Source organism: Gymnodraco acuticeps, unplaced genomic scaffold (genome assembly GCF_902827175.1).
Source record: "Gymnodraco acuticeps unplaced genomic scaffold, fGymAcu1.1, whole genome shotgun sequence".
Classification (NCBI taxonomy): domain Eukaryota; kingdom Metazoa; phylum Chordata; class Actinopteri; order Perciformes; family Bathydraconidae; genus Gymnodraco; species Gymnodraco acuticeps.
Genome location: NW_022990341.1, coordinates 1,511,940 through 1,525,296, shown reverse-complemented (window position 1 = coordinate 1,525,296; position 13,357 = coordinate 1,511,940). Strand labels below are relative to the sequence as shown.

General features: G+C 41.8%; 1 protein-coding gene across 1 annotated transcript in view; it reads right to left on the bottom strand.

The window, feature by feature from the left end:
* Positions 1-54: 54 nt before the first annotated feature.
* Positions 55-13,357, bottom strand: part of atf6 (activating transcription factor 6) — a 49,339-nt gene continuing 36,036 nt past the window's right edge. The window contains exons 15-16 of the mRNA XM_034223587.1: positions 10,234-10,318; positions 55-1,806 (exon numbers count right to left, since the gene is read on the bottom strand). Coding sequence (XP_034079478.1) covers positions 1,610-1,806; positions 10,234-10,318 — 282 coding nt within the window. The 3' untranslated portion in view covers positions 55-1,609. The remainder of the gene's footprint in view (positions 1,807-10,233; positions 10,319-13,357) is intronic.

The window sequence follows — 13,357 nt, the reverse complement described above, 5'->3', positions numbered from 1 at the left end:
CTGTATAACAATGCAGTAAAACAATTTCCCCAAAAAGGATACGGACAAAGGAAATGTAAAATCCAGTGTTTATTTTGGTATTTTTCACAAAAAACAAAACCTCACAAGCTTCTTTAATTGTACTCTTGCTTTCTCCCAAAGTTCTGCAGTGAAAACATTGCGGTGAATCGATTTTATTTTCAAAGGAAGGAAAAAATATATAGACACAGATGGCCTGGCTTAAGATTACACAAGTAAAGAGTATTTTATGTGCATCTGTTGAGCTAAAGCTTAACCCATTGCACAATTGTGTAGCTGAAACAAACAAAAAAAGCACTTTTAGGTACAAGTATTGTATGTTTTTGTTAATCAACATATACAAAAAGGTTCTTATTCTGATGATGTATCATTTGTTTTTCAATATCAATTTTAAAGAAACATTAATATGAGGCCTTTGAAGCCAGACCTTATATTCTTATCTTACAAGTTTGTGCATTTTTAGTGCCAACCTTTACAACGAATCTGATAATAAAACTCCATCATGCAAAATAACTTGCGCTTTCAGGCCTAAGTGCACATAATAAAAGTGCAATTCAGCCCGTGGACGGAAACGTCTGGACTCAAAATAAGTTAAATGTCAAACATTTAGCTCAACTTTTAAGGCATAGACTATATTCATATAAAAAGGGGCAGGGGTCATAAATGTAATGAATATCTCAAGATGTCCACCAAGTAAAAAATCTCCTAGTTCTAATGAAAACGTTTCTTTCCCATCCACCATTTTATAAATGTATGTACACTCATTTAGATTTGTGTGGTCAATTTGAATACACATTTCACAAAAGCACAATCAGACAAAATAAGATCAAGTCTTTACAGAAGACTTTTGACAGCAGAAATTAGTGAATTGTATCACAGTACAGAAGTTGGTATAACTGTCATAATAGAAATAAATATGTAAAGTAGCTGAATCTGTTATTAATATAAGAGAAGCACAGTGCAAAAAAAACTAAATTCTTCATCATACAATGCTTAAAAACAAAGCGCCTGAAATCCTTAAACCAATGGAAACCAGCCAACAACATAGTGACAGCCTGCTAGCTTTCACAGATCACCTGACTTCCTGAGGTTGCTGCCTGTAATTAATCTGGCATCTCTTGCAGAGACCATCCCAGAACTCATTTTTCAGTGTTCTCCTCTGGCTTAGTGGCTTGTTCCCAAAATTAACAACTAAAAAAGAAAGAGTGGACACGAGGAGAGCTGCACAAGTATTTGTGTTATGACGGGGTGACTCAGGGTTCAATGCTCGGCCCCCTGTCGCTAAGCAATTACCCTTATGTGGGGCATCTGGAGTTACAGGGAGAAGTCAGAGATGCCACACAAGGAGCAAGCAGACCCTATTATAGATTACCTCCGGATATTTGCCCGGATAAAGAGTACAGTGGACTAGTCCTGACCACTTGAGCTACCTTTGTGTTGCATTAGAATCTAAATAAAAAACCTCTAGTCAGCGGGAGTTTAAAAAAAAAATGTATCACACAAAAAGAGTGTTAACTGAAGCCCCATCTTCTGTTTGTCCTCATGGGTTTTGTTGGTGAGTTATATATAATAACAGGTGCTGTTGTTGGTCTTAAGCAGACCCCATTAGCACATTGACAGGAGGCGGGGCCTGGCTGTCAGTCGGAGAGTGTTGGTAAAACGTCTCGGTGCGATTCACCCGGAGCAGAGGCGGGATGCTGGACGACCTGATGTGGATGATCCTCGTGTCCGTCACCTCACAGTCGATCTGCATCATCACCTCGTAGTCTTTGTCCCTTATGATGCTGTCTGTAACGGCAGGAAAGGAAGCAGAATGTCAGTTTTAGTGCATGGATAAATTATTCTAGTGTGTATTTGCTCTGTCAGCAGTGGGTTTATATTACAGCAGAAGATTTAATCAACTCCTCAAGGCACACATAGAGTTCGCCAAACTGTATTCGTCACCCTAATCAATGGCAGGTTTTTTGTTACACTGGATGCAGAGAGACATGATAAGAGAGTGATTTGGGATTGTAAAGGAGTATTGTTTGAGGCAGTTGGGGGGGCTGAAAACTGCAGCTAGCTCTAAAGAAAGAAAGGTGGAGGCCCGGACACACATGGCGTCCAGAGCTGAGTCAAAATCTGGATTTCTCCTTCTTAGAGATAAACAAAACAGGCCTAAACAAGAGCAGGACATGCACATTTGAGAGGAGAGAAGAAGAGTTTAGGAGAGAGGAAGAGAGACTCAGGATCCTTCAGGCTTCTTGTTGCATTTAGAGAAGAACATAAGAAACTCGGAGTTGATGACTCCGACTATTGTGTTAGGAAAAACCCCAGAGATGGCAACAAACCACAAAATAAACAAATAGCTTGTTATCAAGAGAGGAATCCATGTCCTTCCCAAGGTCATCCTGACGTGTGACCTACAAATAAGAAACGGCTTTGGCTTTATCTCGGGAAATTTAAGTTTGGACAGAGATGCTGGACGTGAGACAATGGTTCCTGGTCTCCCACAGCCTAAATTTGCTCCGTCAGGGGGAAGAACATATTTTAGAGTGGACACGCTTTCTCACTAGAGAAAGCTTCCAGCATGCTGAGGGATCCCTTGTGGATTTGTATTAACAGAAAACTTTAAAACGTGTCGCTTCCTATATAACCGTGTCCATATGATAGCAACATTCCCCATATGGAGCAACACACCTCGTCAGTTTTAGTGAGCTGTATTTAAAATGCCTGCAAAGTTGTTTAAAAAGCTGCAGTTTTTTTCCAGCCACCTGCACAAGACATCAGCTTCTTCTGATTCTGCAGGATTTCCACAGACATTTACTTCAAAGATGTCATCAGATCCTGCAGTGACAATACAATAGCCCGTTCTGCCGCCAGAAGACTCCACGGCTGTTCATCTCATTAAATGGTGAGTAGATGTAAAGCCGAGTATGACTTAATCTGCTGCTGAACTTTCTCTTTTGCACCTGCAGTGAAACTGGAACTTTTCAAATGGCTTCAGTGCTCCAACAGAAATCTCTGGAAGTCATCCTGGGGTTTTGGATTTTGTCACGCTATGTCGGTTTCAAATTAGGCCTCTGTCTGAAGGCGAGCTGGAAAAGTGATTCTCTGTGCATCTCCTTACTGCTTGATGAGATCACATTTGAATTGTTCCCCCTCAAATGTCAAGGTCCTGTCGTTGCTCCACAGATGAACCTTTAGATTCTGCTCAGTTCAAAATAAACTTCTCTGACATTACCAGCGCTTAGGTCATTTATATCCAAAAATAAATAGAAGCCCAACAGAAAAGCAGCGAGTGGAAAAGTGTCATGTGTGTAATGCAAATGTACAACACATGAGGACGAAGAATATAATGGATATAGTGTAAATTCTAATGGCCATATAGAAAAATACAGGCATGGAAGAATGTAGCAAGAAATCTTTGAACAAATATGGAAATTAATTTGTACTTCTAGCTTTATTACTGCTTTAATAAATGCGCTAAATAAATATTTTTTAAAAAGCTTTAAACTGAGCCAACCTAACCCTAACCCTACACTTTGCTCATCCATTGGTTTCCCAACTTCCCATATAATAATTGTTTTGCCAAATATACATATGTCTTAACTACATTAAAGGTCCCATGTCATGGCCATTTCTACTGATCATAATTCCATTGTTGAGGTCTACTAGAATAGATTTATAGTGTACAATTCTCCAAACTCACATTGGTTTCTCATACAGCATCTCTGTATAGTATGTGTATACACTCTCTGTCCTAAACGGCTTGTTGGAGCTCCTTCCCCCCCCTGTGCTCTGATTGGTCAGCTCGCCCACTCTGTTCTGATGAGTCTACCACCGTTACAGCGGAACATCAATGATTATGTTTTACAATGGCGTTTGTTAGCAACCAAAAAATGACACCAGTAATGACAAACAGATGAGAATGCTGCGTGGGGTCTGGCTGCCGTGTTGGCGGGACGTTGCGCGGCTCGCTGCTGCGAGGAGAGGACAGTGTGAGCTGGGTTCATTTCCTGCTTGCTGCTTGGGCTCTGCGAGACAGCGAGACATCGCGAATGGAAGGGGGGGGGGGGGGGGTGCTGAGGGGGCTGCAGCACCCCCATCTGCGAGGCTCCACTAGCACCCGAACCCCACCCCCCTGCACCCCCAAATGCGGCGCACCTACAGTGTAAGCGCGCCACAGTTTCGCCGCTGAGAGAGTGTGTGTGAGAAGCTCCACGGATTGGTCCATTATGGTCACGTCACCATACCCAGGAAGAACAAAATGGAAAAAGAGAAATGTCCAACGAGGCGTTCTGGGGCAGCATAGACAGGTATTTTCTGTGTTAGAGTTTTACTCGCTACAGGGTGTACTTTGAGGGTTTGTGACTCTGCAGACCGTTTACATGCATAAAAACCTTCATAACACAAGGGGACGGGTAATAACCGGAAAAGCATGACATGGGACCTTTAATGTATTCCTTTAAGTATCCCCTAATGAAAGAGGTAATCAATGTTAGTTTTAGTGAAATGTTGGTGAATGGAGGATTTAGCAGCTCAAGAGCCAGATATCTGGAGTAGGTGGGGACTCAAACAGAGCTTAAAGGAAAGTGAATAATTGACTTAACCAGGTGGTGACCAGAAATTCGTCTCCAAATGAATTGTAATGTTGCCATTTGTTTGATGATGTGTGCCACCGGTTTGCTAACATGTTCAGCATTATAGGGTGACGATATGTCAATATTGTGTTAAACAAATTAAGATTTATATGGTTATCTCTTTATTTGTAGATGTTATGTCACCCCTTAATCAGATTACTGTACCCATCATCAAATCCCCCACAATTAAAACAATTGCACTGTAATATGTAGGCCATAATTGTCACCATTATTCAAATGACCAACATTTCTCAATTCTATTCAGCCAACAACTCGAGAAGCTTCAATAGAGAAACCACACACACACACCCACACACACACACACACACACACACACACACACACACACACACACACACACACACACACACACACACACACACACACACACACACACACACACACACACACACACACACACACACACACACACACACACACACACACACACACACACACAACACACACACACACACACACACTAACACCAACACACACTTCCAACCGGCAGCTCTTTGAAGAAGCTGCCAGATTCTACCGTCCTCTCTGCATGGTCTCCTCCCCCCTTTTACTGGTGCCAATCTGGAGATGTTCCAGAAAGTCCCAGCGACACAGGGAGCTGGTGTGTGCTGAGAAAAGCCTGATGTCTGGCAACAAGACATCTGAGGAAACTTGAGAGAGCATCTCGAGAGGATGGTCGCTGCCAGACTGGCACAGACACTGAAGACATGTTCATGAGGGGAGCTTTGTTTTAATGTCCAAAAGGAAGGAATTCATCAGAAAGTACTATTACAAAATTACAAGGCCAATCAAATAATTGCGGATCTAATAGGAAGGCGATTACATTCACTTTCAGATCATGTGTATTTAAGTCTGCCGATATGCTCATCTTTTATCGATTGGGACGTTCTACAATAGAATGCAAGCCAAAAGCAAATGTTGAGCAACGAACCATGTTTTACTTTTGGAAAATAATCTTACAGGCAGTAAAAAGACTGCTAGCAGCTCTGTGACACTGCACTTTGAGCTAAATGTTAACATCAGCTAACACACAGAACATACTGATGTTCAGCAGGTACACTACAAACCATATTCAACATCTTAGCTGGGCATGCTAACATTGGCAAATTAGCACTAGAGGTGCTCAGATGGCAGTATAGCCAAAGGTAAACAGATCAATTAATGGCTAATACTAGCTTTAAGCACTGAGAATGATGTCACTGAGGCAAATAATCACTTGCTTAAGTTTGTTTTTCCAAGGATCAGAAGGGTTAAACATTTGGGTTGGTAAGAGGGTTCTTTTCAGAGCATTGATACATGTTTGTTTGGATTAGAGGAGTAGGAAAATCTGACCCCCTGACTCCTTCAGTGGAGCGTTGCTTTACCTTGAACCCCCACTGAAAGCTGCCTGTTGGCTACAGAGCACATGAGAGGCAAACATACTGTCGACTGCAGTGCGTCTGCCACGGTCCATCCACCTGTAGATGATGTCATCTACCAAACATTCCTCCCCTCCAAACATGTCGCTTCCACTTGATTGAGTTACTTTCAAACTCGGGAGATCCTTAAATAAACACACCCTTCAGTCCTTACGAGGAACCACCGCTCGGCCAGATATGTTCTCAGAGAGAATCAAGGCGGAGGAGGACTGTGGACACGCGGCGAGACAGAAACAAGCCACGTCTTACATCAACGTCTCAAATCTTCAATGATCAGTTATTGACCACGACAGCCCAAACGCTCACTCCATATAAGCAGAGTGTATCCATCTCCTCCAGATGAAAACCATTTAGTGACTGGAGAAGGAAGGCATTCCTGAAGGAGAGCAGCAACAGGGAGCTGGAAAGAATTATCCTCCACCGTGGAGCAATCACGCTGCAGAGAAGGGGCAGTGTTCCTGCATTTCTAAGCGTCTTTCCCATCTAAATGTGTACGTTCGCACTTCAAAGTTTCAGACAAAGACAACATCAATCTCAGATGTGACTTGAAGGCTGTCATCTGTGCGACACATTGGTCTTTACATGTTGAAAGCGGGTGTGGAGAACAGCAACCGCTAGAGTCCTTTCTGTCAGGTCAACATCCAGAAGGAGCTGTTGTGGCATCTGAAACTGAAGCTACCGTACCGGCATCTGTGCTAAAATAAAACTGCCGTTAATCTTCTCTCTAAAAGATACCACATGATCCAGCTGGCATAATAGATTCAAGAACACTAGCACCAGAAACAAGCAGGAAAATACTTTAAAGTGGACCTATCATGCTATATTTGAATAATATATTGTAGGGCCATACCGATATAAAACATGTCTGTGAAGTTTTTTTTTCAAAATACCAAACAGATCATGCATTTTAGCCATGCCTCATTTCGCTCTATTTGCTCTTTTCCAGCCCTGTTTTTGCAAGGGCTGATTCTGTGGCAAATGAGCTGCAGCTGACCACGCCCCCCTGCAAAGGAGGGGGGCGAGGTACGAGCGTCATGTTACCATGCTGTTACCATGCTGTTACCATGCTGTTACCATGCTGTTACCATGCTGTTACCATGCTGTTACCGACGTCAGAGATATTTCAAGTCTGTATCAGTCTGTATCAGATCCGTTGCAGCCCCGTTTTTAGAGATTTGGGTATGGAGGAAAAGAGAGAGGGTTGTGTTTTCTGACACACCGGGGACACATATTCATGTATAAAAGACGTACAAAAGTGCATTTTGCATGATAGGTCCCCTTTAAGTAAAAGCACATAGGACAATTGCACTTAAGGCCAACTTCGTGCATCCATGACTGATCATGCAAATCCAAGATCCTTTTCCTGAGCTAACAAGAATCTTTCCAGACCTGATATCTCTCCCTGAATGCCACCTTTGTTTGGTCATTTCATCAATTAGCTGAAAAGGAGGTCTTGGATTTCACTGTTTGCAGCTATTTCAATGGGCCATCTGACCAGCATGGACCGTAGCATTCCTCCCTGACAAGACCAACGAGAACAATGTTTACCTTCATCAATCTTCAGCTCTAACACCCCCCTCACAGAAACAAAAAAAAGTTATTTCCCACTGGCCATGTCTTCCCTAAGAGCTCATATTCCACTGACTCACTCCCCTTAGAGCTGGTTGACTAATCGAATCTGTCGCTGGTGCTTTTCCACTGACTCAGAGATAACAGAGGAACAAGAGGATCTGTTATTCGAACACCAGGCAAACACCCAACAACAACAGGCTGCCTTCCTAATTGTTCACACCCTGCAAACACAATCCCTCTTGAGCAGGTTTCCTTTCAGTTCACTGCTTGGTCAAAATCACGCCACATGATAACTCATTTCTGAATTTGGATATAAAAAAATATATAATTTTAATGAAATCTCTGATCGTCTGACTTTTTATATCTGGTATCCAGCAGATCTAAGAACTATAGAGAAAAGCTATGATGAGCTCATGGAAATCAAGAACATACTTTGGTGTTACGCCAAATAAAACAAATTGGCAACAACTGCACCAACCGAACTCCAAGGTTTTTGGCGATTACGTATTGAGATATTTAGGCGTACCTCATGCACAGTGTTTCAGTGTTAAAGTGCTTTCATTTCATTCCGTTTTAAAAAGTAAGACGTTCAAATAAAAAGGTAAAGGGTGATTGCATCTAAAATGGACTGATGGATATCACCTCCCCTTGACCACAACCAAGTGCACTTTGATTGCCACTCACTATGACAAGCTGTGGGCGGCAATTGTTCCTTCGAGAGGAAATGAAGGGGTCTAGATGAGCTCCCTCCTCCATGCCCTTTAACCTTAAGAGGACTTGTATTTGTTTTTATATCCTTGATTTTTTTAATGCTAGCTTGTAGACATCAAGTGATTCAATCAGAGTGGATGCTTAGTGTGGCATGCTCAAAACAAAACACTTACATTCTCCCAAGGTTGCAAAGACCATGAATACTTGTTGTCCAGAACAAATAACTGTAGGTGGCCAACGTATCAAAGTTGCACACATTATTTATTTCCCTACTTTCCACAGGTCTGGATGATACTGGCTAGGACTTTTTTTTTTGCTGCTTCCACGCAGAAACTCTGGATCTTCAAAGTGAAGCCAATGTGCAAGTGCCTTAACGTGCTCTTTTTAGATTGTTACTTGATTTATTACCTGAATACAAATTGTAAACATGGGTTTAGGGTTTCCAATGCTAGTTTTAAGTCTTCTTTATCACAGCCGTATCCTCATTATGTAAATGATGGTCCAATTTAGAATAAAATAGACGATAAAGCAGTGTGTATTTTCGGGTGGAGCTACCTAGTGATTGACAGGTCCTGCCACGCTGGGATGATAATTCACGAAAGTCGATTGGAAGATTTTGGTCGTCAATATATGTCTAGTTCAACGTTCGATAGCTCTAACTTCTCCTGTCACTTCTGGTGGTAAGAAAACAAGATCGGGACGGACAAAAACGCCAGACTCAAGACTTTAGAAGTAGAGTTGTCTTTGAATGACTTATTTCTCTACGGGTCTGGCTTTTTATAACCGTAAAGGTGATGGATATAAAGCCAACAATTCAAGAAATGTATTTGAGTGTTGATGACAAAAATGTGCTTACAAGGTTGTGCCAACAAGAAGGCATTTTCAAATGATTTTCTTGACCGTATAATATATTTAATAAAATAATAATATGTGTAATGTTATAACTTTGGTTAATCTGACAAAATCAACATTGCTGCCTAAATCTCAAGTTCAATATTTTCTGTTCAACAATCTAAAAAAATATCAAAGCAAAAAGGAAATGACCACACTGAAAAAGCTTTTCTCTTTTCTTTAAATGTTTGTGTCTGTGTGGTTCGGTCAGCGGCTGCACAGACACTTGACAGCATAGCTAAATGCAACAGAGAGGATAATCAGAGTCTGAAGGACATAACAGAAACTGCAACGGGCTCAGAGGGAGGTAGGGACCAAAGACCTTCCACTAACAAGACGCCAGATGTCAAAGAAATTGTAATGGCAAAGAAAATCTGAAAAAAAACTTCCATTTAAGTCGAACAGGCAAAACACTCCAAATAGATCTTTGGGAAACAAAATACAAGCATATAAAGAACACTTATCTAAATCACCTTCAAATAGGCTTAACATTCAAAATGGCAGTGTTTCAGTCTGTAGGGGATTGGAATTTGGACCGAAGGGTCGCCGGTTCACGTCCCGATCGGACCAAAAATACGGAGTGTGACTGGAGAGGAGCCAGTTCACCTCCTGGGCCACTGCCGAGGTGCCCTTGACTGGCTGCCTCCGCTCTGGCCTCTCAACTGCATGTGCATGTGTGCATATAACTGTGTATTTGTATATGTATGTTGTAAAAAGTGTGTACCGTATGTACCTGTATAAAAAACGCATGTGCGTGTATGACAGAGTGGAAACTGAATTTTGAATAAAGGTCCATCTTCTTCTTCTCCTTATTTTGGTCAAAGGAGTTTTCCTTGCAAGTGTTTTGCACCACCAGTAATGCATTGTTGTGAGGAGACGTGTTTCTGAATCTGCTCCCAGCCCTGCTCTCATCTGTTACAGCGTGTTGATTGAGCAAACCACCCCCCACAACTGTACTGCGTCTGTGCTGCAGTGCTCACCATTTATGTTCATGGCTGGCAACACCACTGACATCTTCGGTCGACTTCCTTTGTTGTGGCTGGTGGCAGGAAGAAGGAGATGATCCTGGGAGCAAAGAGGAGAAGGTTAGCGGGAGGAAAATACATCTGGCAGCAAATAAGACAGATTTATGCATGCATTTGCCAGTTGTTAATGAAGATTTGGATTCGAGTTGATAGCTTTAAAGAGATGACCTCCTTGAGGATTTGCATTAACTCCCATTGCGGTATCATTGACGCAATGGGAGGATCAGAGGTCTTTAAGAGTCAGAGAATTCCACTAATGTAGTCCTTTTTCTGTGCCATGCCCCATCGTCTGAGCAGATCAAATCAGTTAATAATCCTTCCCCTTGGGCCACCAAAACACTCATGACACTAATTAATCTAGTAGATTAATCTGGTAGAAGTCTAAGATTTAAAAGGGCATTAACCAGCAAAGTCCTGCAGTTTCTGAAGCTATTAAAAAGTAGCTTGAGTGCAATTCCTTAGACAATGGTTTTAATCTGAGCAGCACATCATCTGAGAAGGAGTTGTGGTTAAAGAGAGGAATGCTAATGTGCAAACACATGAGCCACACACACACACACACACACGTGCCACACCACACACACACACACACACACACACACACACACACACACACACACACACACACACACACACACACACACACACACACACACACACACACACACACACACACACACACACACACACACACACACACACACACACACACACACACACACACACACACACACACACACACACACACACACACACACCACACACACACACACACACACACACACACACACACACACACCACACACACACACACACACACACACACACACACACACACACAGCTAACTAGAACTGTAAAAGCGCTTTGAGTGGTGCAAAGAAAAATGCACCATTAAAATGCAGTCCATGTATGAAATCATTTATTATCTGAAAAAATACCATTTAATCTTTTCTCAGTGTGTAAAGCAAGAAAATATATTTTAAATGACATAAAAAGATTTGCCAGCCATCACCTGAAAAACTGGAGCTTTCTGTGGCTTTTCTAGCTATCGAGGGGCCAAATGAAAACTATACAACACTTGGCTTGCACAACTCAGCTGGGGTGATTTGAAAAATGAGGGGCGTTAAGGTGAAGACAGGCGGGAGTACGGTCTGAGGTCAGAGAAAGGATTACAGCCAGAAGATAGGAAGCAGAAATGTTGAAAACGTGTGAGATACAAGGACACGCGGGGAGAGAGACCATGCCATCTATATGAGATGAAGAGGATGTTAAAAAAAAAAGCACATGTGGGAGGCTTTTGTAGATCATTGCTGTCAACAAGACCGTCTTCTTCATAATGCCTGATATGATGAATTAAAGAGGACATATTGTGCTTATTTTCAGGTTCATATTTGTATTTTGTGTCTCTACTGGGACATGTTTCCAAAAATCTCTTTATTTTTCAGCACCTCTTTTCACCCTCTGTCTGAAACCGGAGCCCAGTCTGCTCTGATTGGTTAGCTAGCTGGCTCTGTTTTGATTGGTCAACTGCTTAGAGATGTCCCGCCCCTTAGCCAATCACGTACAATGAATTAGAGCGCTAGCCAATAGAAGCACAAGTGTTACATAGTGACGTCATTACTGTATCTTCCTGAAGTAAACAAAGGAGTCCAATGGAGTTTGAATGTTAGTCTTTGCAGACCATTTACATGCACACAAACCTACATATAGCACATACAAAAAAGGGAAAACCTAATAGGGCCTCTTGAAAATGACGCTAAGAAGTTGGGCTCAGGCTTCAGTGTCATACTTTGTATTTTTCAGAATGAAGGGTTTGTGTGATTTACGGTCATGGCACTGCACGGCTTTAAGGATAAGCTGTAAGCACCCAAAGGGAGTATTAAATGTGAAAAATTACTGAGTGGCGGCATGGACTGTGTTTGGAGGGTGGCAGGGAAACAACCAGCCACATTACTGCTCATCATCAGGGGACCGGAGAGCCTGTCAAGCTGACATAACAGCTGCAGCTGCCATGACAACAGGTGCATTTAGCTTGAAGCTTATGGGATACGCTACATGGTGAAAGCAGCCAGTGTTTCCACCACCTCAATGCACACTTACATTAAGCCGCAGGCGGTGAGAGAAAAACCGCAAAATGACGGGACAGAGAGCAATTCTATATTTGGTCTTTTGGGGGGTTATTTCTTCCATCGCCTCATTTCACACTTAAAGCAACAGGTGGTTTTGCATCTAAAGAGGTCTTAAAGTAACTTTGACCTTAGCATGGCCATCCCTGAGTGTTTGAAGAAACACCCGGCAGAGAGTGACCTCAACTGCTGGCGAGTAACATCCCATAATGAACCAGACGAGTTGCATCAAGGGGAAAAACGTCAAAATTGGTAGAGATTGGTTCATAATCCAAACAAAATTCCAAATGTAATCCAGAGCTTTGGCAGTGCTGTTAAAACATCATAGTGACTGGGACAGAAAACAAAAGCACGCCCGACACACACACAATAAAAAGGCAAATAAACTGTCACTCTTTTTTTGTTTTTGTTTGATTTTCTCCTTAGATAGAAAGGAGTGACGTTGTTGTTATAAAATGTGTCTTCTTGACTTCTACTCTCACATCATATTTTTGGGTTTAATTGTGGGCAAATACAAATCACTGAATAACAAGCCTGTAATCCACGATCTGTTTTTATTGCCTTGTAAAGTGCTTTTGTCAAACCCAATAAGACATCCTTGATTCCTCTAGCCTTTACAGTTTATTAAAACCAGGATAAGTTCACTTCATCATTTAATTAAAAAGTAAGTTAATCACATCCAGAAAGAGCAGGCATGAAGTAAACAAGGGCTTTCTTTCATGCTTCCTCAGATGTGATGATTTCTTGTGATGGTAATCGAAAAAGGCTACCAATTATGCAAATTACTTATCTTAATTAAAGGATTGGTCTTATACATTTCAGAAAAGTATGACCCAGTTTTCCAAGGTGATGTTTTAAAATGCTTAGTTTTTCTCAGCCCTAAAAAACAAACATTTATTATAATATTAAACATGAGAGAATCTCCACATTAAAGGTGGGGTAGGTAAGTTTG